Consider the following 27,233-nt stretch of genomic DNA (forward strand, 5'->3'; position numbering starts at 1 on the left):
CACCGCATGATCCCGCGGCGTCATTTGACGCTGCGTTGCCATGGAGACGCTTCCAGACGCCAGCTGAAGCAAGGTAAGTTGAGGTTCCAGAGACCTCACGCGATTCCCCGGCATTTCATTTTAATGCCGTTACACTCCCACCCCCCCAGAAAAATCTCGCGCACCCCTGCCCTAACCTATGCAGTTCACCACACACACAACAAAGTTTAATGAATACAGCTTGCCTAACAGGACCCAAATACATTTAGTGTTCCTGCTAAATAAGCACAGTTGTAGGGTAGGGATACATATCACTAAAAGGCAAGGGAATGGGTTAATATGAACCCCCTGGTGTCTTCAGTTTGTATTATGCCCTGGGTTGCAACCTCACAATGACATGCCTGTCAGATAGCAACGCCGTGCAGGCCGTTTGCAGCCCAGCCCTCAGAGCGCGCCGTTGCTAGGCCTGGTTGCTAAGGAGGTCTCTTCCCTGCGTGTGCGGCCGCGCCTCTTCCGGCTCCTAGGTGTCACACAGAATGAGCGCCCCCCGGAACCAGCGGGCAGCGAAATCCATAGTTCCGGACGAGTAAAACAAAAAAAAAAAAAAGAAAGGCGCAGCAGGGCCGAATAATTCCGGCGGGGGCGCTGAGGATTCTGGGAAGGGCACTTGGCTCCACTTCCCCCCTCCCCCCCTCCCGGCCCAAGATGTCTGACATGGAGGATGACTTCATGTGCGATGATGAGGATGATTATGACTTGGTAGGTTGGGGCGGCGGGGAAGCTGTTTCACCGGAGGTCTGGTGGCTGGGCCTGGGTGTCCCTCAGATGTCACCAGGACGTGCCCTCCCTCCCAGTCACTCTTCCTCAAGTGCTCACTTGATTGTTTTAGCCGGTGGGCGGAATAAATATGGCAGCTGCCATCTCCAATTTTTGCTCTTCGTGCTACAAATGGGATCTTACACCTGTGACTCGTTTGGTAATAACTCTTGTAGGCCCAGAATTGCCCCACAAGGCCCAAGCAAATCTGATTTTTATTTTTTGTACCGCACTCGGTAATTATAGTGTAATTTGAACATTGTGCATGTAATACAAGGTGATTATTCACCTACAGACTGTCAGCCATGCCTTGAGTTCATTGCAGAATATCCTGGCATGAGGTGCACCTGGTTATTTCTGTCCAAGGGGGAAATTAGACACCTATTGACAGGACAGAGAATAAAGATGTGTTTGTGAGACCCTGATATCTCCCAAGAGGAGTAAGTCTGCTAACTTGTGTTGGCCCGGGCTGAACAGTCAAAAAATATTATTTTAAAATACTGTAATCAATTGTTTTCATTTGTAATAATGGATCTCGTGGCCCCTTACAATGTGCCTGTGATCTCATAATGTGTTGTTCTGTGTGTGTGTGTGGCAACATTTTAAGTTATGGTGGGTGAAAAAGGTGACAAAAAAACGCCACCGTTAGCATATAGCCAATAAAGAATATCACTTGTGTTCACATGTCTTAGACAGGTCTGCAACCCTGGCTTTCAATCATTATCACCTAGCACAGCGGTGCGCAAACTGGGGAGCGGGAGAATTTGCATGGGGGGGGGCGCGGGCTGTTAAAGAGGCCCGGCGCTCTTCCCCAAGGCATTTAATTTAATGTCAGGGGAGGCGTGAGGCCTCTATAACCTCACTTACCTATTGGTAGCCGGGTCTTCGGCGACGTGTCGCCATGGCAACGCAGCGGCAAATGTCGCTGTGGGTCATGTGACACGCGTCGCCATGGCAACGTGCGTCAAATGACACTGTAGGGTCACGTGACATGCAACGTCATTTGAAGCCGTACCTTTGGGGAAGGGGGCCGCAGCTGAAAAGGTTTGCGCAGCGCTGACCTAGCATACAGTGCTCCCACTGCAGCAAGGGATTCTAGGAAATGACATGCAAATGAGCACACAGTGTGTCACCTTTTGCCTGAAATCATTTTTACATGGAACATATACTACAGCATTATGAGATCACAGGCACATTGTAAAGGACCACGAGATCCATTATTACAAATGAAAACAATTGAATATTACAGTATTTAAAAATATTTCAGCAAATGTCAACGTTTTAACGTGTGTGTGTGTGTGTGTGTGTATAATGTATAATATATATATATATATATTTATATATATAATCACACAAACACAGTGGTTGTGTCCTGTGGTTATTTTTATGCACTGAAGAGGTGAATGTTAACTGAGAAATGTGTACTCTAACATCTGCTGTAAATGGGGTTTATATAATCAAAGATGAAGCATGCGTAGATTTAAATTGGAATTCTCAGTAGGGTATTGTGACATTCTTTAAAAATTACAATTTTTTATTGCAGTTTATTTTTTGGGTTCTTTTTTTTTATACGTATTCTACCTGGACTGTTTTGCTTATGACTGACATGTATAAAACGCCCACTACTTTGAAACTAACTGCTTTTACGGCCCCCTGGTCGACATCTTTAAACCTATTCGGATTGCCTAGTAACTATAACAGCTTGAGAATAGTGGTGTGAAGACAGGGCAGCTGTGGAAAAGAAGTGGGTACCAAGACCTTAATTTAGCAGCAAATCCTCAATGTCTAAGTTTAACAGAGAAATTATGGTAACAGACACTTGTCTAATTAATATTATAATGCACCATTTTTGTTCTGTTATTATTTTTGCGTTTACAGTAGCATCCTTTATTTGTATGGGGCCAACATAGTCCCTAAATGATTACATAGACCAGTAATTCCCAATAAGGGTTTGCTAACCCCTAGGGTTTTTTTGTGGGGCCTCCAATGGGTGGATCCCCCTCCCCCTCCCAGTGCACCTTAGTGGGTTGTATAACTGTCACTTACAGTCGAAGCTTCCAAAGTTGTTCCCCATAATACTTTGCATCTACAGTAGTAAGGCACTGTGGGGCGGGACGTTGGAAGCTCCTGCAGTAGTTGACAGCTATAGCTCCCCCCCCCCCCCCATGCTGTCTGCACACACTGAGGTGCAGTTTGGGACCTTATTAAGTGTGTATTCCCCCCATGAACTCAGAACACTAGACTGCCTGGGATCGGTTACACAGTTTTCTTAGCAATAGTCTGAGTAGGCAAGAAGATTAATTAGGGGTTCACATAACAAATATTTTCTAGCCGGGGATGCACAGTGTAAGAAAAGGTTGGGAACTGCCGACCAAGACCAGGGGTGCAAACTGGGGGGCGTGCCGGTTGCAGAGGCCCCGCGCTCTTCGCCAAGGCATTTAAATTAAATGCCGGGGGATCGCATGAGGCCTCTGTAACTTTACTTACCTTGTCATGGCAACGTGATGTCATGTGACCCCCGCGGTGTCTTTTGACGCCGGAGACATGTTAAGGGGCGGGGGGGGGGTGCATGGGGGAAAGTTTGTGCACACCTGACCTAGACTTTAATGAGACATTTAACGGGGTAGTTTTCATTGGTGGCGCTGTCCAATCTCTCCTCTGGTGTGCTTGTGTGTAATAGAACTTGACATATGAACCTGTGGTATGTCTAACGCTTAAGAGAAAACCCAAACCTGCTCTCGTACATCTTGGCAACAGGTTGCATAGCAGAGGCCATGATGCTGTTATGTATTTTACATTAATATCCTTTAGAAGCTAGGATGTTACAGAGCAAAGAATCTTTGGGCTACAAGTGTACCAGTGAATCAGTTTCTTTTAGCTTCTGTGTCCGACCCAGCACACTCCTCTAGCCTTTAAGTGTAGCTGAAGATAAACAGGGCTATCATATTAAGTTGGCATTGTATAGACAATTTTTCTGACGTGTCGTCAGGCATCCTAAGATATACGGTGGTGGTTACTGCCATGTTTTACCAGTGTCATAATGTTTAGTTGGTGTGTCGTAAGCCGTTATTAATAGTCCTTGTTTTTACGAATCTTTAAACTTGTGCCATCAAGCGCTATCACTGCCAAGGACATCATTTCATGGGTGGAGAGATCACACAGAACACACACAGCCTGACACTACATTGGTGCTCATTTGCATGTCAATACCCAGAATCCCTGACTGCAGTATAAGCACTGTTTGCTGTAGGTGTATGGGTTAAGGCTACGGCCCCAGTGTCGGCGGCTGTTGGCGCGTGCAGCTGTGATCTCCGGTCTGTGGCTGAGCTGCAGGAGATTATGACGGGTGGGGGCACGGCCATGATATCACCCGGCTGGTTCACCCTCATTGGCTGAACCCCCGGGGGGTGTGGCCAGCGCTCCGTCGCCACTACTGAAGACAATTTTCTTGTCTTCAGAAAAATCTTGTCGAGCAGCGCGGCGGCCAAGGCAGCTAGTGGGTCCGGCCCCATTGAGGGGCGGTTCTTGTTCCAGCAGCGCACGCCATAGCGCGCACTGCAGCATGTACTGGGGACCTAGCCTAAGGTCTGTAATATAGAGTGCGCGTGCGGGCGCGTTTAGTTTTATATGTTGCAAGCTGGGACGCGCGTGGCTCTGACGTCACAGCGTTAGGCCGTGCTGTGATTGACTCGGTGAGTGGCAGTAGCGCGAAAATACAAATTTCTTGTATTTGCTCTGATCTGCCGCGCCATCGCTCACGACCGTACGCGTGCATCTCAACGTCAGCCTCCCACAGTTTATCCTTGACGGCAGCACACGCACTATATAACAAGCCGTAGGCAGGTTTGGGGGAGCTGTTTGAATGTACTAATGTGCTTGAAAACGAGAAGCAAGCCTCAATGTATTACTTCCTGGTAAAACATTATAAAAATGAGTTATCTATTATTGCATAGTCTGAGTGATGCACTGCAAAATCTATTGTAATTCATTATAGCCTCAATGTCAAATGGCTATAATAAACAGAGCAGAGTTTTTTCTTTCTTTTGTATTATATTATGGTAAATATTTGACCATCCCTTTTCTAATTCTCAACAATTTGTGTAGTCAACAAGTAATGTTAACTGTAATAAAAGTTTCTCACGGTTGGTGGCATGAGATGTTTAGCTTATTAATCGAGCCACCGTAAGTTTTCTGATCTTTCTAGTTTTCATTCTAAGGTGAGACGTCTGTATTGGGGGACAGACTCGGGATCTTAAAAAGGAAAAGTGATTTGGTAATTCCACGTAGTCCATACAATGCAAACCGCGGGGATAAGAGAAACAAGTAAATGACAACAGAAGTTAAAGAGAGGCCCTGTACCGAAGAGCTTACAATCTAAGTGGTATGTTGGGAAACTTGGACACAGTGGGAGTGAAAGTGGCGTCAGTGAGTTCACGGGCACCTGGAGTCAGCATCTGAGTGCAAAAAAGATGCCTTCACAGCTAGTAACCTAGGTAGCCTGCCATGAAGCTGTTGACATTAATTCTCCTCCCTCGTTCTGTTTGTAGAAAGGGGAGACTCTTACCTAAACGTTGGGATGCACTGCGGGTTCCCCCTGTCACTATTGAAATTGATTTATAATATATAGCATAGAATTATTGTATTCCACTTCGGCTTCGTTGGACTATGCCAGGTCTTCATAACTAGTGCTGCGCGCAGGGTGACTGTTAATGTTTTCCTTGAATTTCATAAATATTATTCCATTTGTTTCTTTAACCATCAGACTCCAAAACATGGCCTTGTTTTGATAAATCTTTAGTACTGCAAAACACAACGCAGTTATTACATTGCAGCCCAGAAGTCAGGCCAGGCAATGTGCTGTTCTGCCTAATAAAAGGGCACCTTACGAGAGCAATGTAAATCATTTACATACAGGACAAGTTAAACCTATTGTACTAATACGCCGTGGCCAACTCCAGTCCTCAAGGTCCATCAACAGGTCTGGTTCAGCACTGGCGTCTCAGTTTTTTTTCATATGTATTTCTGCTTATCTCCCCCCCCCACCCCCACCCATATCACGCGTGTTCGTCACTGATGCCTGGCGTCCAATGGTAGTGTTCAGTATTGAAACTACCATTGGCTGCAAAGTGCGGCGGTGACGCTGCTGCAGTCGCGGGAGTCTTTTCAATCTGTGATCTCCGGCTGCAGCAGCGCGACGTCAGTTTCAGCAGCCAATCAATGTCCAGGCGTTTTACATTGATTGGCTGCTGAAATTGACCAGATACTGGACAGTGGGGACGGGGGACTACCCCCCTCTCAGAATATGATTAGGAATTAGCAATAAGGAATGTATCGGAGGTTTACTGGCAGTTGGAAGGTTTTGAATAGATCTAAAGATGTTGACGTCTGTCACTGTCCCGTCCCCCAGTTGGTATTTCTCTTTTTTTGAATTTTTTCCCCCAACCTGGAGAGGAGGTGGAGTAGAAAGATTCTCTATTGCATATTGCCTTTTATTTATATTGACTCCGTTGGGAAAGTAGACACTGCGCCCCACTCGCTCTCACTCATTTCCTGGATGTCGTATCATTCCGTCTGCTGGGGATGATCACACATCGCCCAGCACATGCGGGCGTGCACACGCAGCGTCGCGAAGCCCCCTGTGTGAACGCGGCCTAAGCTGGTGATGTCTCTATTTACTTTTTTAATGTTGCTGTTTCTCTCAAACATAGGAGTACTCGGAGGACAGTAACTCTGAGCCCAACGTCGATTTGGAAAACCAGTACTACAACTCAAAGTCTTTGAAAGAAGATGACCCCAAAGGAGCGCTCAGCAGCTTTCAGAAGGTACTAGTACCCCTCCGGTTATATTTTGTATGGGGATATGAAAGACCAGTATTTTACTGCTATAGGCACTAGTGCAGGGGTGGCCAACTACAGTCCTCAAGGGGCCACCAGCAGGTTAGGTTTTAAGGATATCCCTGCTTCAGTAAAGGTGGCTCAGCCATTGACTGAGCCACCTGTGCTGAAGCAGGGATATAGCCTTAAAAATAGACCTGTTGGTTGCCCTTGAGGACTGGAGTTGGCCACCCCTGCACAGGTACAACAGAAGTGGAGTCTTTGCTGGGTCTGCCAAAACAATATATACAAAAGGCCATGAGTAGACAACTCCAGTCTTCAAGAGGGCAGGTTTGCAGGATATCCCTGCTACAGCACAGGTAGCTCAATCAGTGGCTCAGGCGAAGATTGAGCCACCTGTGCTGAAGCAAGGGATTTCCTGCAAACCTGACCTGTTGGAGGCCATTGAGCACCCCTGCATTAGTGCAATATAGTCAACAAATGACTGGAGACACCTAATCCCTGCACTGGCTTAATTGGGTCATGGCAATGACGTGACGCTGTTGCATGTACTTCTGTAAAAGAAGCGTGGGGCTGAAGCTGTGCTTTATATTAAAGTATTTCTTAGAAAGTAGACAAATATTTTTTTTTAATTTTTTTTTTGTGTCTAGGTTTTGGAGTTGGAAGGTGAAAAAGGAGAATGGGGATTTAAAGCACTGAAGCAGATGATCAAAATCAACTTCAAACTGGTACAACTTCTGAATTGCTGGCATCGCATATAGCTGTAAAGTTGCTGATATTTGATTTTTTTCCGGCGACGGTCTCCCCTTGCAACCAATCGGGACCTTCTCCGTCCCTTTGCCCTCCCCTTTTGTGACGTCGCCTAAACTTCAAATACAACTCATTGCGACGGGTGATGTCATGGGTCGCGTCGCCGTCTGTATAAGCGCAGCCTAAGGCTGCCTGTCGCAGAGGCGATTTGTGGCCTAGGGGGAGACGCGATGGGGTGTCGGAGGCGTGGCCGTGATGTCACGGAGCTGGTTCGCCCTCATTGGCTGAACCGCTCACGTGACCCGGCCGTCACGCAACAAAATCAAATATTTTGTCTGCTCGGCAGTCGCGCTCTCTACGGCTTGCCTCATAGAGGCACAACCTTTTTGTTCGCGCCGCACTAAGAATGGACGCGACCTTCGTTAAAATAAAATATATCGGAAGGTAATCTGATTTTTTTTTTTTTATTTATTTTAAACATACATTTTTAGTGGGGTTATTCAATAACAGCATACATAGATGTATAAACATTTGCAGGGGGAGGGGGTAGGGTACACAAGTAAAAAATAAGGGGGTAAGGGGCTGCCATTACATCCCAGGAGTCATGCACAAAGCTTTTGTTTAATAATATATATAGTTCTGGTAATCCTGTGTTTAATAATGTAATTCACCCTGGGAATTGGGTCTGATTTGTCAAAACATGCGCTGATTGACCAGTTTATTTGCAAGGGCATGTCCACCGTAGACCATTATAAAGGGGCTAAATGATGAATGTAAGGTCAGACTAGAGACCTACCCTTGTTTACCTGCAGCAATTTATGTTGTATGCACAGAAGAAGGGGACGGGTGAGAGGTTCCCAAAACAGACCGAAAACAATGTTGTTTCACTTTTATAGTCATGGGTCTCTTGGCTAAAGATTCCCAAGCTATCCATTGCAGCACTGGAGTGGAATGATGACACTGTTTAGCTCGTTCTTAAGCTTGACCACAAGTTGCTAGCACGATCCACTAATCATTGGTTACTTTCCAACTACAGTCTTTGAGTACCCCCCCAACAGGACAGGTTTTAAGGATATCCCTACTTCAGCTCAGGGGGCTTAATCAGTCCCTGCTTCAACCCAGGTGGCTCAGCCTTCGAGCCACTGATTGAGCCACCTGTGCTGAAGCAGACATATTCTTAAAACCTGACCTGTTGGGGGGGCTTGAGGACCGGAGCTGGAATCACTGGAATAATGCTTTCACTTGCCTACTGTAACGTAGAAGCTACAAGGCGATTATTTTTCACTTGTAGTTTGACGTGGAACTCTGCTTTCCAACTTCTCTGTTTTGTTGCCGGTCAATCCCAAGGATCTAGTTTCATACAGGTGTCAAACATGAACTGGAAACATCAAGGTTCCCATTCTCCTGAAACATGCACCTAGTTTAAGTACATGGCAGGAGGGGAGGGCAGCATTTGAGGAAATAGTCAATCGGTTTACTGCATTATAACGGTAGTGGGTCAGTGCACCCGAGTAATATCATGGCAGTTTTTTGGTTACATGACACATTAACAGATATTGGTTCGGAAGCATTTTGTGGTTGGGGGAGGGAGAAAAAGTTGGAAACACAAAATGTTTAATATTTCCAAACAATCCCAGCTCATAGACAAAACATTGGAACTTTAAGGGAAATAGTTCTCTCTTTTTTTTTGTTTTGTTTGTACTTTAAATAAATAATCAAAGTGTCTACACCAGTGATTTCCAACTTTTCTTAGTTAAGGAACCTTAAAGCTGCAGTTCAGTCTTTTTTATTTTTATTTTTTTTTAATTAATTTTTTTACTTCAATAGTTTTATGTGTGCAATCTCTAATTACCTAAAGAACTGTATAGCTGCCAGTCAATTCGTTCTCCATGTATTGATAGGCGAAATTTGGTGACATAATTAGAACTGGCATATGTTTTTATTTGCTTCTGTCAGTCAGTGGAAGCTCATGAATATTCATGAGCACTCCTGCACTGACATGTGCTAGAGGGAGGGCAGGGCTGACAAAGGGGTGTGCCAGAGCTTGTGACAGGACATGAAGGGGCAGTGCCTTAGCAAATGACTGTTAAAATAGAATACAAGAAAATTGGTCTTTCAAAGTTGTTTTTTTAAAAACAGAAAATGCTAAAAGTATTTTTTCTTACTACAGAACTGATTTATTAAAAAAAAACACACATGTAGGATATTGCCTGAACTGCAGCTTTAAGTGAAATTCTGATGAACCTCCACCATCACTAAAAGCAACTCTGAGATCAGATGCATTGTAAGGAACCCCAACCCTGTCTAATAGCGCGTCTGAGATCAGATGCATTGTAAATGCTTCTGTATTTGATACAATTTTCTATTGACCAGAAAATTACAGGGGACACTTTAGGGATGCCCGGGGAACCCAAGGTATCATAGGAACCCTGAAAAACATTGCTCTACACACTCAAGCTTAATAGCAGAGAAAACAAATGTGGATTTGGGGGTGAGAGGGGGGGAGTGGATTATTATTTTGTTGTGACATTATATGAGCATGCAGAATAAACGTGTGTATTTCTTGTGACGTTCTGCAACCCAATTCAAGTGTGGTGTTTTTTTGTTGTTTTATTTTTTTTTTAACTGATAGACTAACTTTCCTGAAATGATGAACAGATACAAGCAACTGCTGACATACATCCGGAGCGCGGTCACGCGAAATTACTCCGAAAAGTCTATTAACTCGATCCTTGACTATATCTCCACATCCAAGCAGGTTTGAAATTTTGCCTTAATATGTGTTCACATTGTTCTTAAGATGCTACGTGGTAGACCCATAACTAAGCATTTCTGTGGTACCCATGGACAACCCAACTTAATCCTTGAAACAGGCGCAGAATTTAATGACTGGTTTAATTAAAACCTGTACTATACATTGCATGCATCTGAAATATCGCCTTCTTTACACAGCAATGTGTTACGCTGCAACAGGTTTCTGCGGTCTAATTCCTGTCACTCGCATAATAATGGGTGCTTGCCCTTGAGAGCGACATTGCTTGTGATGGGACAGTAGGGGATTGTTTTAATTCACTCCAGATCCTGGACAAACCGCTTAGAGAAAATGTTCTGTGTTATTTCTTTTCTCGCCCTTTTCTGTCTAAGATGGACCTTCTGCAGGAGTTCTATGAAACAACACTTGATGCTTTGAAAGATGCAAAGAACGATCGGTTGTGGTTTAAAACCAACACAAAGGTACGGTATCCTCTGTGGCACTAAAATTGTCGTCCGCCTTTTTTTTTAACACCAATAAAAGGAATAATGTTTGGGGTCCCACGACCAATGCGTTGGTAAAAGCAGCAGTCCATGTCGGGCTCCAGCCCCCAACCCCCCTCCCCTCCCCCCCCATCTCTATTGTGTGTGGGAAGCAGATCGTTCCCGGAGCTGAGCAGCGTTCATTTCAGGTTCCAGTGCTGCGTTCTGCCATTCTGGGAAAGGTGCAGCTGGTTTGTCCCCATATTTAAATTCTATTACCCCCCCCCCCCCCCACGGGTCAATAGGAACCCGCGATTAATGACGTTGCAGCCTCCTAGTGGGCTGCGTGGTGCAGGAGATTTAAACCACCATTTTTGTTTACCCGCGACCAAGTCTCCGCCGGCCTTGAGCTGCTACCTTGCCGTTGGGACCTCTTGCCGACGGCAGCGCCGCTGCCAAATTTCTAACCTTACCCTAAAAACCCCTAATTCCTGCTACCATAAAAATGTACACACCTTGCCCTAAAACCCCTATCCTAGACCCTCTACCCCAACCGCTAAATTAACTTACCGAGGCGACCGAGCGTCCAGCAGCTGCGGCCGAGGGCCCCTCTGCGGCCGAACCCCGGCGTAGACTTGATTGCGGCTCAACGGCCGCGGCCACATATCTGATTCCACCGCTCTAAGTGTTTAGATTTTCTTGGCACAGAGAAACCTGAAAGTAACTCGCACACACACTCGCACACACACACGCACGCACGCACACGCGCACACACACACACACACACACACACACACACACACACACACACACACACACACACGTGACATGCGTTGCAGGATATGTCCTGAGAGATTGTGGCAGGGAAAAGTAGCAGAGGCGCGAGGCCGAAAGGCCCACCCAAGCGTGAGCTGCTGACCAGCAGGGAATCCTCCGAGTCTGACATGTTCCTTAACCCCAGGACATGCAGGACAAACCTTTCGGGGATGACCGTAATATTATGTAGCGAGGCGTTTTTGTTTTGTGTTTGGAACCTCCAAAAGGTTGTTATCGGTCTGTATGCACAATGTTCCTAAACCCTCCAATAGAGAGAGGCGTCTTTAAAAGCTAACCCAGGCCTGTGATTTGTACTTGCAGCTTGGCAAATTATATCTGGAGAGGGAAGAATTTGGGAAATTGCAGAAGATTTTGCGCCAGCTCCACCAGTCGTGTCAGGTACTTTTCGATGATGTAAATGTGTTTTTTAATTTATTTATTTTTATTTTAGCAATGCATTTCTTTCTTAACCCTTACCCTAGTCCAGAGCCTTGAGCATGGACATGTTATTTTTAGATTTGTAACAATAACAAAAAAAAAAAGTAAAAGGCTCTTCTAGGCTATTGAGAGGCAATATTTAATTTGGCGGTGAAGGCGTCATTTAAATAACGTACTAGATCCAAAACCAGAACTTACAAAAAATAAAATTGTGTGTTTTTTTTAAATTTATTTATTACTGGTTAATTGCATCAATAAGGGGCTGTTGGTTCTATTGATAAAAAGCAGTGTTTGCTTCAACATTTTGAAACTCTGAAATGACATTTTTGATTACAGTTTCAAGGATAAAAAGGGAAATTCTGATGCAAACTTCAATCGGTGTAGAGAATCCAGCAATTGCTGTGTATATCGGGGGGAGGGGGGTGGTTGCGGCGCAACTCTTGTCCTCAAGGACCACCAACAGGTCAGGTTTTCAGGATATCCCTGCTTCAGCACAGGTGGCTCAATCGGTCCCAGCTTCAGCACAGGTGGCTCAATCGGTCCCAGCTTCAGCACAGGTGGCTCAATCGGTCCCAGCTTCAGCACAGGTGGCTCAGTGTTCGACTGGAGAGGAAAGCAGGGATATCCTTAAAACCTGACCTGTTGGTGGCTCTTGAGGACTGGAGTTGGCCACTCCTTGTGTATACTCTTCACAATTCATGTATGCAGAAAATATAACCCGTGCCAAGTTACAGCCACATTCTGCCACAGAACCCTACACGGGTTTAGCGCCTGTAATGTTAGAATCTCGCCTCCCTGAGCATGTCCTTATTTTTAAAAAAAATTTAAAAATAAAGTTTTTATTAGTGTTTAAAATTGGGGTTTTCTGAATTTCTAGCTACTGAGGTTACTATGGTAACCTTTAGACTGCAAATGGGCTCTTGGGAGAGCTCCATTTTAACCTCCCGGGCACTTAATATTTCAAACGCTTATATCTCCAGAACGGAGCATCAGATTTTAAAAATAAAAACAGCGTTGGAAAGGGCAAGAAGAGATCTCTCGAAGTAAGTAAAAACAAAAAAATCTATATATAAATGAAAAAAAAAATTATATATGGCAATCGGCGCAAACGTTGACACTTTTGTGAAAGGTACTTCTGCGCAGTTCGGAAAAGTGAGGTAGGTAGTCACGCTAATGTCCTGTGTTTGCAGACCGACGACGGAGAGGACGACCTGAAGAAGGGCACACAGCTCCTGGAAATTTACGCGTTGGAAATTCAAATGTACACCGCACAGAAAAACAACAAGAAACTGAAAGCACTGTACGAGCAGTCCCTGCACATCAAATCCGCAATCCCACACCCACTCATCATGGGAGTCATTAGAGGTAAGTATTTTGGTCATTGTACATCTTGTAGTTTTTTTTTTGTTATAATGGAAGTGAATCACTTCTTTCTCTCTTTGAATTATGTTACTTTGAAGGGAGTAATTCATAGGTTTTATTTTTTTACATAGGTGCGGGGGGGGAAGGGGTCTCGAGAGCTGAACCCCATTAATTTCAGCTTTGGGGACCCCCTGCTTCCTGAGATACAGACCAATAGGTCAGGATATCCCTGCTTCAGCCTAGGTGGCTCAGTCTTCAATTGAGCCACCTGGGATGAAGCGGGATATCCTGAAAAACTGACCTGTTGGGGCACTGGGGGGGGGAGGGCGCCGGCTTGAGGAATGGAGTTGAGACCCCCCCTGCCTTATACCCACAATCCTGTGCATTAGCATTGTACCACACTAGGAGGTCTGAAAATAAACACCTGTAACATGCTTTTGAAACCTACCCATGTGCACTGGTAACTACAAGAACGGAAGGTCATTGCAGGTGTGTTTTTGTATTTCAGAATGCGGAGGAAAGATGCACTTACGAGAAGGAGAGTTTGAAAAGGCGCACACTGATTTCTTTGAAGCTTTTAAGAACTACGACGAATCTGGGAGTCCCAGGCGAACCACCTGCTTGAAATATTTGGTCTTGGCAAACATGCTCATGAAATCCGGAATTAACCCCTTTGATTCTCAGGAGGTATAAATATCGTTCGGTGTCTGCCTGTGATTTAGTTGTTGTTGTTGTTTTTTTTGTTGCTTTGGTTTTGTGTTTTTAGTTACATTAGTGTCATTTTTACATCTAGGCTAAACCCTACAAAAATGATCCCGAAATTCTAGCAATGACAAATTTAGTAAGGTAAGCATTTTATTTGAGCGTTCTTTTTCCTTTCATTGAACAAAGAAAACCTTTAAGATTTGTAAACTTGTCGCTGGCTCAGAAATAGGGATTCCGGTTTTACATTTAAGCTGAAAAACAGAAAAACGCCATCAGCTGATCATCTTGCATTTCCTGTTACAACCGATAGAAACTGTAAATGAAGCATCCTTTCGTAATTGGGTTTCCACCTCCTTGTAGCAACCCTGTCACGTGAGAGACAGGCACCAAAAGGAGTATGGAAACAAAAAACACATTTTTTTTTAAAATGCGTGTACATTAAAAAAAAAATTAGTTTAATTAACAAGGCTAAACATGTATATTTTTTTTTAACAAATAAACCTAATACTTTGGAACGAAAAAACATCAATAAAGCAAAACTGATTTTAACAAGTAAACACTGAAAACCGGAAACCCTATTGTTTCTTGACCAATCCTTTACCCGCTCTCCCCTGTAGCAGCATTTTTAATATAACCTATAAAGAGCTATTCTGTTACATAGCCCTTTATTATAATATAATAAAGGGCTCTGTTCTATGGGCATTGAGGGGCTTGCAGTAAATTGTGTAATTACAACAAAAATAAGAACACCCGAAGCACATCTATATTATTGAACCAATCCATAGTGCATTAATGAACAAAGTATATCAATGTCTGCGAATTGCATGGTGTCAGACCCCCTTTAGGGCAGGAAGTTACCCAGCAACTGCATCTCTCTGTTGGGTTAGAGTGTATGCACTCCTCTGGAAAACAATGTTTTGCATTATATATGTGATAAACCTTTTTATATTCTGTCCACTGTTATTTGTATTATATTCATCAACAATGACGACGGTCTTTTTTTTCCCCTTCCTTTTCCCCTCGGTAAAGTGCCTATCAGAATAACGACATCACTGAATTTGAGACGATTCTGAAAACAAATCACAGTAACATCATGGACGATCCCTTTATAAGGGAACATATTGAAGGTATCCTCGCGTCGTATGTCCGTTGTCACACAGTGCAAATAAAGCAGTGGAACAGGCTGCATTACGTTTGAGTTTTGTTTCTCCAATTACGGGATTGAAGCAGGAGGTCTCCGGAGCTGAACTGTGTTAATTTCGGCTCCGGGGACTCCCCGCTTCCATAGATTCTTGCCTCCGGTCGGGGTTGCCTGTATCCCTGTGAAGTTTAAATGTCCCGGTTACGCTGGCCAATAGGAAGCCGTGACGGATGACGTGACGGCTTCCTATTGGCCCATTGGACATTTTAAAGCCGCCATGTTGTTCGGCACACCGTTCTCTACCTGCATAGATACCGTCCCCCCTATGCAGGTAAGTATCTCTGGAAGTAGGGGGTCCCCGGAGCTCAAATTAACACCGTTCAGCTCCAAAGACCCCTTCAATCCTGTAATGGAAAAAAAAAACAACACAAAAACCTTTTTTTTTTTAGTAAACGCAATGCAGCCTTTTTAAAGTCTTGCTCTTGTGTAACCCAAATAACATGAGGTTTTAAAGCCATTATCCCCCCCGTGGCCTATAGATGTTTAACTCCAATAATGTTAGTATCTTGCCCCCTGATCATGTCCTGTTCCTTATTTTAGTTATAAAAAAAAAATCTAGTGTCGTGCATGGTTTTCTTACTCTATTGAGGTTAGCATGGTAACGTTGCAATGGGCACTGGGGAGATGTTTAATGTAACCAAACGATGACATCTCCTGAACGGAGCATCCAATTTTTAAAACAACAAAAAAAACACGTTGGAAAGGGAAGAAGAGATTTCATTAAAATAAGCAAGTAATAAAAACAAAATGGTAATAGGCTGCCGCTTTAAACAGCATCCAGTGTTCAATCAGATTTTAGTAGCTAGTGACTTTGAAATAGATCCAACTGGTCATTTCAGAATAACCGTAATACCTTTTTTCCCCAAAGACTAGTAAAACGATCAGTGTTGGTCAAATAAAACCGGAGTCTTTTCACACTGTTCTAGCAGAGGCTGAAAATATTTTACACAGTGTGATTTTCCAAACATGATTTAACATACAAATTCTTTTTAAACGGCAAACTATTCTCATGTTGACTTCCACTTAATCTGACTCGTTTTACCTAAAGTGTCTGTTTATTTAATCCTATTTATTTTCTCATTTCTCTTAGAGCTTTTGCGAAACATCAGAACACAAGTGCTTATAAAATTAATTAAGCCTTACACAAGAATACATATTCCTTTTATTTCTAAGGTAAGGTTCTACAGGGAATTCATTTCCGCCGCTTGTGGCAAATTGTGTATGGTCTTACAGCATATATCTTGCATCCCCAAACGGTGTCCTTTTTTTAAACATTCTAATGTGAGCCTTTCTTAAATCGGATGAGAAGAATAAATTCGGATACAGGAAGATAGCATTCCTGTCCTCTCGGGTCCCCACTAATTGTAGGCCATCTGCATGTTCTAACGGGTGGAGAATTCCAGTCCTGAAGGGCCACCAACTGGTCAGGTTTTCAGCATAGGAAGCTGCTTCAGCACAGCCTGTACTGAAGCAGGGATATCCTGAAACCTTGACCTGTTGGTGGCCCTATATAAAGAGTAAACTCACTCACCCCAAACATATTTTTTTCACTTTTTTGTATTTTTAATTGCTTTTTTTTTTTTTTCATGGTGAAAAATCCCTTCAGGGATTTTAGGTATTTGGGGGGAAAAGGAGAATTGTCGTCCACACGCGTGACTTTTTTTTTTTCTTTGAGCTACTGCAGGGGTGCTCAACTCCAGTCCTCAAGACCCACCAACAGGTCAGGTTTTAAGGATATCCCTGCCTCGGCCCAGGTGGTGCAGTCAATGACTAAGCCACTGTTTCAGCCACCTGTGCTGAAGCTGGGATATCCTTAAAACCTGACCTGTTGCGGCATCTTGAGGCCTGGAGTTGAGCCCCCTGCACTAGTGCCCTTGTTTGAACATCCCCGTCTTTAAGGGGAGCTACTGTGCACTATATGTAGCGTTTGGATCTCCTCGCTGCATCATTCAGCAGTAGTTCCACATGAGGTCATTGCAAAAGCATGACCGCCCTGTAACGTGATATTTATTGTATGGCAGATTTATTGTATGGCAGATTTATGACATGGTAAAATAACAGATACAGCGTTATCAAGGAATATTTTAGTCTTGCTAAAGTAAAAATGATCAACGATATAAGTGACACCGCTGCTTAACTTTTTTTTTTTATTGTCTAGCATTTCCCTCTATCTTATCTAGTAGTTCTTTTGATCTGCAAAGCTCATTGTCCATGGAGAAGTGGTTGCTGCTTGTGTGTGAAATTCAGTTTAATGCCAAGACCTTTCTTTTTTTTTTTTTCTCTCCCTTTTGTACACATAACATGCAACGAGAGAGTCAATTCCTTCTCTGTGTAAAGAAAAGGGGAAAGAATGCAATGTGTGTGTGTGTGTGTATATATTACGCATAGTCTTGGTCCAAGGAACCAAAGCAGTGAGGTGATGGGACTCTAAGTCAGGAGTGTGCAAAGTGGGGGGCACGCCACCCCCTGGGATTTTCTGGGGGGGTGCGGTGGTTACAAAGGCCCCACGCCCTTCCCCAAGGCATTTAAATGAAGTGCCGGGGGAGGTGCGAGGCCTCTGTAAATCTCTTACCTGGTCTCTGCTGCCTCTTTGACGCGTCAGATGGCAACGCCATGCCAACGCATTGTCATGATGTCATATGACGCTGCAAACCTCAGAGCCGGGAAGGGGGCGTGAGCAGGTGGGGGAGAGCTGACAGGGAGGGGCGCAAACAGAAAAGTTTGCGCACCCCTGATCTAAGCCACCAAGTGACATGTTAAGTGAATAAGTCTGTCTGCACCGAGGCTCTGTTGAACTTCATAATATCATTATTGATCTATGTCATGAGATGCAACAGACTCTGTTAGAGGTTAAATACAGATGCTGCCTTTCTGCAGTAATCAGACAGCATTACTTTTTTTGGGGGGGCTGAGGGGGAGATGCTTGAGGACTGGAGTTGAGCACCCCTGGGTTAGATAACTGCATTGCCTTAAAGGCAAGAGGCAAGGAACGGCTGCATTGATGAAAACTAAACACATGAGTCAATGCCACTTCATTGGCAGCTTTTCCAAATCGACTGGGATTATGTTCAGAACCAATAGTCTGCAGATAAGGTGACTGTATTGTGAAATATTAACCCAATCCTTTTATGTTTCTTTGGCAGGAGCTTAACATAGATGTAGCGGATGTTGAAAGTTTGCTGGTGCAGTGTATACTGGATAAGTATGTCATGCTTTTTAACATTATCAATATTAGTGGGACATTGCTTTGCTGTCATTGTAGATGGCTTGTTTGTTTACGTGTAGCTTAAACTTTCACTGTGTAAACCAACAATGCAAAAAGTTATTCGAGAACACACCCACCATTGTGCTAAACGTATTAAGTGGTGACAGTAATTTGACAGAAAGCACTTCAGCTATATATTGAAAGGTGGTTACAAATTAACAAAGTAGAGGAACTCCCTGTACCAAAAATAGTTTGCTGGTGTATCAACGTTTCTATATTGTGTGTGTGTGTGTGTGTGTGTGTGTGTGTGTGTGTGTGTGTGTGTGTGTGTGTGTGTGTGTGTGTGTGTGTGTGTGTGTGTGTGTGTGTGTGTGTGTGTGTGTGTGTGTGTGTGTGTGTGTGTGTGTGTGTGTGTGTGTCCTTCCTCCCTCACCCTCTGAGTTATAGTTTAGTATTACACCATAACTTTAAATGCAATCCTTTTTTCCCCACAGCATTTTGGGACACCCTTTTAAGCCAAAGGAGTGCATGTTACTTGTTGTTGGGTCCCCACCACTGGTTCTCATACCACAGCTTAGGACCCCTGGTATTGAACATTTTTTTGCCACCACTGTAACAATTCCATTTCTCGCGTAACCGTAACGACATGCCGCATGCAGAGGTTAATGGGAAATATTCCCTACATTTTGTTAACAGAACAAGCTGACATTTATAATAATACAGAGTATCTCTTCACATCTCCAGTATCCCAAAACTCCATGAAGACTTTTGCTAGTGATGGGTTATGGTTACTGTACCTTGTACCCTAAAAACACATAGTAATCGATAACATGACACTGCCCCTCCACAGTAAAACAGGAGAGGGGCTTCTCTGTTGGTGTTTGGAGGGATCCAAAATATTACAGGTGGATGCCAGCACTGGCCATTGTTTTGGGAGAAGAAGCAAAATCCTTTGTTTTGGATCTTAGACATTTTAGATGTTTAGACATCAAAGAAGGGTGGGACGCCATGTTGGTCCTTTCTTCCATGTAGTAACAAGAGAGGGAGTAGAGGGCATGATACCTTTTATTGGAGCAACAAGTAGTTATGTTACAAGCTTTTGGGGTCTTTCATCAGGTTACCCTGACGCTAAGAGGTTGGAAAGCTTGTAACATATCAACTACATGTTGGTCCAAAAAAGGCGACACCCCCTCTCCCTCTTTTAACTAGATGTTTAGACCATGATTCTGCTGCTGCGGAAGTGTTTGGAGAGGGAGGTCCCAACAAACATCGTGGCCATGTTCCGGGCGCTGGTGCACTCCCGTATCCGGGCAGAGTACACGTACGCCGAGTCCACTGGGGCGGTTTCAGCGTTTGCCTCCCAGTGGGCGTCAGGCGGGGTGCTCTGCTCGGTATCCCCTACTCTGGATTATTTTGTATTGACCCTTCATTTTTAGTGCACTTTATTTTATTTACAGTGCACTTGTTGTTGGTTTAATTTTTATATTTGTTTGGCTGGTTTTTCTTTGTTCTACTTGGCAACAAGTAGAATTGCTGTTCAACTGTTTGGCCGGCTTCGGTGGCCAATCCGTAAAACCAGATCAAAATAGACTACTGCTCTGGATTGCCGCATAAATGTTGCTTAAACGTGATATTTATTTTATGTTGTCTCAAATGTTTATCTTTTGTTTTTGTTTTTCTAGCACTATTAATGGGCGAATTGATCAAGTCAACCAACTCCTGGAACTGGATCACCAGAAGAGAGGTGGGGCGCGATACAACGCGTTAGATAAATGGACCAACCAACTCAATTCTCTCAACCAGGCTGTAGTCGGCAAGCTTGCTTAACCAAGAACAAGCTTTTACGGCACTCGGAAAAAGTACTTAAGGCAACAGTGAAAGATGTAAACCGTAAAAAGAACTGGGAATGGCAAAACTACTGTCGGTTGGTGTGCCCTGAAAAAAAAAATATATAATAATATTGGAGTTACGGCAGATCCGCTTTCTGATTTAGCTGGTTTGTGTTTCGCTGCTGCATTTATTCCAAGAAAAAAAGAAAAGAAAAAAACAGCTTTAACCTCCAGAAGAAAACCAAAACGTGACGGAATTTTTTGCTGTATTGTCATCTTGACCTAAATATGCGACGACCTAGTAAATTTTTTGCCGCAGGCAATTTAAATGACCAGAGAGAAGATATTTTTTTTTTTTTTTTGTCATGATTTTAAAATACACTGGCGTGTTGCTGTTGGTTAAATTTAAACATGTTTTACCTGCAGAAAACGTCTCACAAAAATAACCTGCAATAACTTGAAACGCATACCCCCACCCCCCTTTTGAACACTTCCTTCTTTTCTCATGTATAAACTGGTATGTTTGCTGCATTTTGCAAAATGTCAATTCTCCCTCCCTCTAACCTTCCCCCACCAGAAAAATGTGTCCATATATATATATATATTTCTGTACCTGCAGTGTAGTAAAAAAAATGTAGAAGAAACCCCATTATTATAGTGGCATACTGTCACTTCGGTTTCAAGCAGCAAAATAAACAGTGCAGCTCAGAAGTTGAACAGTTTGCTTCTTCCTGTGTGTTTATTACATGGGAGAAGGAAATTCAGCAGGGGCGCAGATCAGAAGTCGGTTGCTTTTAGTGATCCATTCTCACATCCATTTACAAACCAAACTGTTTATATTTCCGGGGTTATCAGAAAGGGATTTGACGTAAATCTGAGAGTTCAGACTATATGAATCGGTAATATTTCGATCTCCGCTGCAAAACGGGAGGGGGTGGGGGGGGGAAAGCACTGAAGTCGAAGATAAATCAGGTGCTGGATTTTTTTTTTTTTTTTTTGGAACCAGAATCCTTGGATAAATGATTACCTGTGTGTTCTGCAAAAACTATTGTGTGTCTTGCATTCTCATCTCTGGTATTTACTCGGGGGAGATGCAGGGTCCTGAAATATTCACTTCTACAGGGGGCTGCCTGTCCCTTGCTTTTCTTTTTCGCTATTGGGAAGTTTCCTGCTTGGCTCCTGTTGGTAATGGGCCACATGTTGGCAGGATGTCGTCACGCTGCAGCCTCAGAATAAAAGATTGTGGGTGTCGGGGCTTTTTGTTCATTTAAGTAATGTACAGTCTTTGTTTTAACGAAGGAAAATGATTTCCCTCTGCTATTGAGCCCATTGTGGAGGTCAAAAGGTAGTCATCATAGAATAATTAACTCAATAAATGGATTTCTCCCCACCCCCCTCTAAGATTGATTGAGCCATTACGTATGTCTGTTTTGCTTCGGGGGGTGATTCTATACAAGCAGACGATGCCGTTCGGGCAGCGTTCAACCCGCAAATCCCCACGGTCTTCAGTAGGAGTTGTCAGGTGAAACCGGCCCAGGTGGCTGCTTCAGCGTATGTATACAATAAGGCCCTTTAATGTCTCAAGCTTTCACCTATTCACCTTTTTCTTTTTTTCTTTTTTAAATATACACAGGGTTAAAGCAGGTGCTGGTTGCTGCTCCCGCTCGCTAGCTGGGGTTCACGTAATGGCTGGTTTTCAAATCGTGCGCACCAGTAGGAAGCCGTGACCGCATCCTGTGCGGCTTCCTATTGGCCCATGTGATGTGGGAGCTTTAAACTTGCAGGAGATACAGACATTCAAAGAGGGTGCAGGTATCTCTGGAAGCAGGGGGAACCCGGAGCAGAAATGAATGTGGTTCAGCTCCGGAGACCCCCTGCTTCAATCCTAAAACAAACGGCTTGGATTGCTCCTCTAAGCCCCCTGTTGGAATTTAAATCTGTTTACAGATTTCTAGCAAAGTGTTCATTTGAAGCATCAACCATTCCAAGAGATTTTATAGACCCTAATAACTCTCCCTTATTTTTTTTTTTGCCGTTAAAATCTTAAAAGAGCTGATTCCCTCTGGGCCTCCGGAGCTGAACCTCGTTCATCTCCGCTCTGGGGACCACTTGGTTCTCGAGATACTTAAAAGGTGCCATGGTTACCATGCAGAGCTTTAAATCTCCTGCGTCACGCGGGCCAATAAGAAGCCTCGATGGATGATGTCACCGCTTCCTATTGACCCACGTGACACAGGAGATTTAAACCTCCATTTTGTTTCCCCTGCGGCACGTTTGGGAAACAGGTTCCCTGGAGCGGAAATTAATGGTACATCCCTGGAGACCCCCCCTGCTTCTTATACATGTAAAAAGGACGGGGTCGGCGGGGAGGAGGGAAGAAGAGAGGCAGGGGCAAATAAAATGTAGTAAAGGGAACTGCCCCTTTAACGAAATACTTTAATCTTCTATCAATTAAGATCTCTATGGTGGTGACTCTACCGTGTCCAGAGAAAAGAACACACACACACACACACACTTTGTAAACCTCAGGAAAAGAGGAATAGTAGCCAACATTCATGCAAAAAAAAAAAAAAAAAAAATCAACATTTCGGTTCAAAAATTGACCCTTTTTTTTTAAAAAATGACAAAGGCCCATGGTTGGACTGGAACGTTGATCGAACATTTTTTTTTTATTGTGTGTTTTTATTTATTTATTTTTGTTTGCATAAGACTGTTGGAGTGCTGCTATTTGTTCTTTTCATGACTCCATGTTACAGGAAATATTTCTCGGACATCTGAAGTCCACAACAGTAATGAGATTTTAGAAATAGAATTAGGACAATTTTGTAGGTTTTTGTTTTTGTTTTTGTTTTTTGTTTCCTCCATATGCAGAAGGGGATTTCTGCTTAAATACTATTCCCCATACCAGCTCTCATGGTCCTTGCAATAGTCTCAACAAGCTGAAAAACCTGTATTTCTCGTCTGCTGGTGGGAATTTGCTTGTACATTTTTGTTTACGAGAGGAAAAATAAGGGAGACATTTGAAATATCTGTATTGCTTTGTCTGACACGCTAACCATGTATTTTGAAAACTGCTATCAGTTTCCCCCCTCCCATCCGGTCAGTTTTTAAGGATATCCCAGCTTCAGCACAAGTGTCTCAAACAGAGGCTCAGTCAAAGACAGCCTCTGATTGAGCCACCTGTGCTGAAGCAGGGATATCCTTATAACCTGACCTGTTGGGGAATCTTGAGGACTGGAGTTGCGCACCACTGTCCTAAGCGATTGATTTGTAGTTGAAGACGGTCATGCGTGATATTTTTATGGCTAAGGTGTGTCAGTGAGGTGCCGGCTTTGGAAAATCTTTTTTTTTTTTTTTTTGGCGTGTTTAAGGAAATGCATTCATTCTTTATAAATTTACATTTGCAAAAACAGGGAGTGATCCTTGCACAAGTCGAAAAGGCCTGCGCTAGGGCAAACGTTTTAACTAGCTCGTGAAGATGGCTTGATGTGGCCCGTGGACTCTGTTGCCTAAGCGGCTATTATGAAAATTCCAGGAGCAAAGTGCAGTTTTAGCACACTAACTCACTTGTAAGTTGAGGTTGCACAAATATTTTTGGTGCAAATGTTCTAAACCCTTGCATAATCAAATATAATCATATTGAAGTCTGAAAATGACACTGTAATAAGCTTGTGGCCCTTCTACTCCTAAATGTTTTCTGATCTGACCCCTTAGGGGAACTAGATGAAGTAACGTTCAAATCCACTATGTATTTTGGAAAGTTGTTTGTTCATTTGAACATCTTAACCAAATTTTGCATGATGGTTCGTGAGATAAAGAAGCAGGTTTTTGTCTGTTTGGATACAATGCATAAATATGTCACTGATGACCTCACAAATGACATGATGCCATCACACAACCCTCACCCTTCCAAGCTTCCTCTTAATCTTGGTCACACTGAAAAGCCAATTTGCAACAGCAAAAATACAGGAGCAGCCAAAGTTCTTCAAGAGTACGAGATCAGTGTCTGGGATGAGAGTGCAATGTCCCACACACGCAGCATTAGAGGCTCTCGATCTCTTAACCTCCAGAGGCAATGAAACTATTATGGGTGGAGTTGTTTTAGCTGGGGGGGGGGGGGGGGATTTTGCATTAGGAAACTAAAAAAAATGTAATGATACATTTTCTAAATCTTGTTTGGTTTCTTTGAAAAATTCTCTCTCCCCCCCCCCCCCAACCCCCCTGGGCTCTTGCTATTGTTCATGGGGGGATATGAACTGTACAGTGCAGGTTTGTTTTCCCGAGCTGTCTAGATCGGGAGGGCGCAAAGTTTTTAGTCTGCGCCCCCCTGCCTACTCTTACCTTTTGTCCGGTGTCTTCTTATGTCACAGTGCTATGGCAACACAGCATCATTTTATGTTGCGTTGCCATGGCGACGCAATGTGTCGCTGCCGGAGACCAGGTAAGTGAGTTACAGAGTCCTCGCACGCGCGCTACCCCCGGCATTTAATTGAAATGCTTTGGGGAAGAGCGTGGGGCCTCTGTGAACGCCGCGCACCCCTTGGTCTAGTTGACATAAACTTATAAGACAAAAAATTATTGTGATAGAACCAAGAAACGGATGCATTGTCTTAGAGACAATGCTGTTATTCAAAAAAAAAAAAAAAAAGTTTCTGAGCTGTGAGGATGGATAGGAAAATGAAGAAACGCCACATGTGGATGCAATGTAATTTCCAAGAACAAGTAATGGAATTGGAGCAGAATGTACAAAGCAGTCGGGGGGGAAAAAAAGCAGTGGGTGTCTTATTTCTTAACCCCTCTGCTGCAAGAAGAAGTATTTTCTCATAGCACAGACCTGATTTATTAAAGAAAACACACAGGATATTGCTTGGTCTGCAGCTTTAAAATGGATGGATATTATTAGTGAAGAGAACTTATTTCACTGAAACTGTGTCTGTGACGCAACGCCACTTGCAAAAAAAAGGTTAATCTTTTAAAAATAGTCTCGTGTATTTTAGCGATAGTGGTGGGACTAGGGCAAATCTAACAGGACTTGCTAAATCACACAAAACATTTAGTAAACAACTATATCCATATCAACACCTTGTCAGTCTCTCCTCTCTATCTCCCTCTCTCCTTTTGTCCTTTCCAACGCTTTTTTATTTTTAATATCCGCTGCTCCGTTTAAGAGATATAAGCATTTTGAAATATCAAGTATCTGTAAGGTTTACAATGGATCACTCATCGGCCTCAGGCCGTCTAAAGATTACCGTGGTGACATTGGACGTTAGAGACTAGGAACACCATGATTTTTAAAAACAACAAAAAGGAAGACCAGGAAATGCTCAGAAGGCAAGTTACCAACCCATGACTCATAGTTACATAGTAGATGAGGTTGAAAAAAGACGTATGTCCATCAAGTTCAACCTATGCTAAATTTAGACAACAGATACTTTATTCTATATCTATACTTACTTATTGATCCAGAGGAAGGCAAACAAAAAAACCCCATTAAGGGGAAAAATGAATTCCTTCTTGACTCCAAGAATTGGCAATCGAATTAATCCCTGGATCAACATCCTTCCCATGTATACTTATTTGGTATATCCCTGTATACCTTTCCCATCTAAAAAGATGTCCAACCTTTTTTTGAACAAATCTATTGTATCTGCCATCACAGTCTCCATGGGTAATGAATTCCACATTTTAACTGCCCTTACTGTAAAGAACCCTTTCCTTTGTTGCTGGTGAAATTTCCTTTCCTCCAACCTTAAGGGATGGCCCCGAGTCCTTTGTACTACCCGTGGGATGAATAGTTCTTTTGAAAGCTCCATGTATTGTCCCTGAATATATTTGTATATAGTTATCATATAGGCTTATCATAGAGGCTTCTGGGAGGATCGCTGCTTGAATACATTTGTTTGATAGGATAATATAAGGATAATGCAGTATTGGGGGCTACTGTATAGGGTATTTGCTTAACATTGTAAATAGAATATGGAATAGGAGTGCAACTTCAGCATTTTCAGCACTCAAGTGACATTTTAAAAGAGCTTGTCAGTTAGTATCTTAGAAAATGTCAAAGCAGAGAAGTTACATTCGGTGTACAATTGTGAGCAATATTAAGTACATTCCTAGCGACTCCTTCCTTTTATTCAATACAAAGAGACATTTGTTTTGAAGGCTGAAACAATGGTATTCTACATAAAGCTCTCCCACTTCTTGCTCAGTGGCTTTCAGAGATGTAAGTCAATAGAACAATGTGAGTGTTTACATTAGGAAATATTTCCGAAACGACTGTACAATTGCACTGTAAGAGCCACGCAGAGTAACCTAGCCAAGGTTATTGCTCTCGCTGGAGCAAAAGTGTCGTATTATGCAACTTTTCTATGTAATTGGCTCCCTTAGAGTTAGTTGCTCTCAAAGTCACTTTTTTGTTGTTTGTGTGTAAAAAAACAAAAAGTCTATTTTCTTTGGTTCTGTTTAACTCAAATGTTATTCTGCAGTTTTTGTTCTTTCCAGCAATCTATATTTGGCTAATTATGGCAGCCTGACTAGTTTAAACAAACATCAAAAGGAAAAGACTTTCGACGAACAATCTTCCTGACTCGTCACAAAAAAACAAAAAAAAAAACAGGATTTGGTAAAGATTGTAAAAACACTCCAAAGAATTTGATTACTATGAAGACATTAAAACTTTAAGGCAGCTATTACCCCAGAATCATATACCGTTTGAGTTTAATTAATATGTTAGTATCCTGTCCCCATAATAATATCCTGCTTTAAAAAAAAAATGTAAATAAATTTTTGTTACTGTTAAAAATCCTGATTTTCTTAACCTATAACGTCTTAATGGAGAGAGCTTCATTTTAACCTCCCGGACACTCAATATTGGAAAAGCTTAAACCTCCTGAATGCAGCATCGGATGGAAAAAAAAAAATGATAAAAAAAAGACTTGTTTAAAAATGAAATCCGGCAGCTTTAATGGACCTATTGATCATACCACTGCCATTCGTTCAGTTTGGTTCCGAGAGAGATTGCCACTTTAAAATCAATAGCAAGCATGCTCTCGTAGGTGTACATG

At 43.0% G+C, this 27,233-nt stretch overlaps 1 protein-coding gene across 5 annotated transcripts; it reads left to right on the plus strand.

Annotated features, from left to right (window-relative positions):
* Positions 1 to 558: 558 nt before the first annotated feature.
* Positions 559 to 20,891, plus strand: COPS2 (COP9 signalosome subunit 2). Of its 5 annotated transcripts, none has more exons than XM_075575635.1 (14): positions 559 to 738; positions 6,504 to 6,617; positions 7,280 to 7,357; positions 10,012 to 10,137; positions 10,539 to 10,613; positions 11,751 to 11,843; positions 12,848 to 12,910; positions 13,058 to 13,232; positions 13,738 to 13,916; positions 14,023 to 14,075; positions 14,964 to 15,061; positions 16,226 to 16,308; positions 18,279 to 18,337; positions 20,023 to 20,891. In XM_075575635.1, the coding sequence occupies exons 1-14, from the start codon at positions 685 to 687 to the stop codon at positions 20,165 to 20,167; spliced, it is 1,395 nt and encodes a 464-aa protein (XP_075431750.1). In that variant the 5' UTR covers positions 559 to 684; the 3' UTR covers positions 20,168 to 20,891. The 5 variants fall into 5 exon arrangements, with proteins under 5 accessions (XP_075431750.1, XP_075431748.1, XP_075431749.1 ...); XM_075575633.1 differs by having other exon boundaries at positions 560 to 738; positions 10,524 to 10,613; XM_075575634.1 differs by having other exon boundaries at positions 560 to 738; positions 10,524 to 10,613; positions 11,751 to 11,828.
* The last annotated feature ends 6,342 nt before the right edge of the window (positions 20,892 to 27,233 follow it).

This window comes from Ascaphus truei, chromosome 18 (genome assembly GCF_040206685.1).
Source record: "Ascaphus truei isolate aAscTru1 chromosome 18, aAscTru1.hap1, whole genome shotgun sequence".
Taxonomy (NCBI): domain Eukaryota; kingdom Metazoa; phylum Chordata; class Amphibia; order Anura; family Ascaphidae; genus Ascaphus; species Ascaphus truei.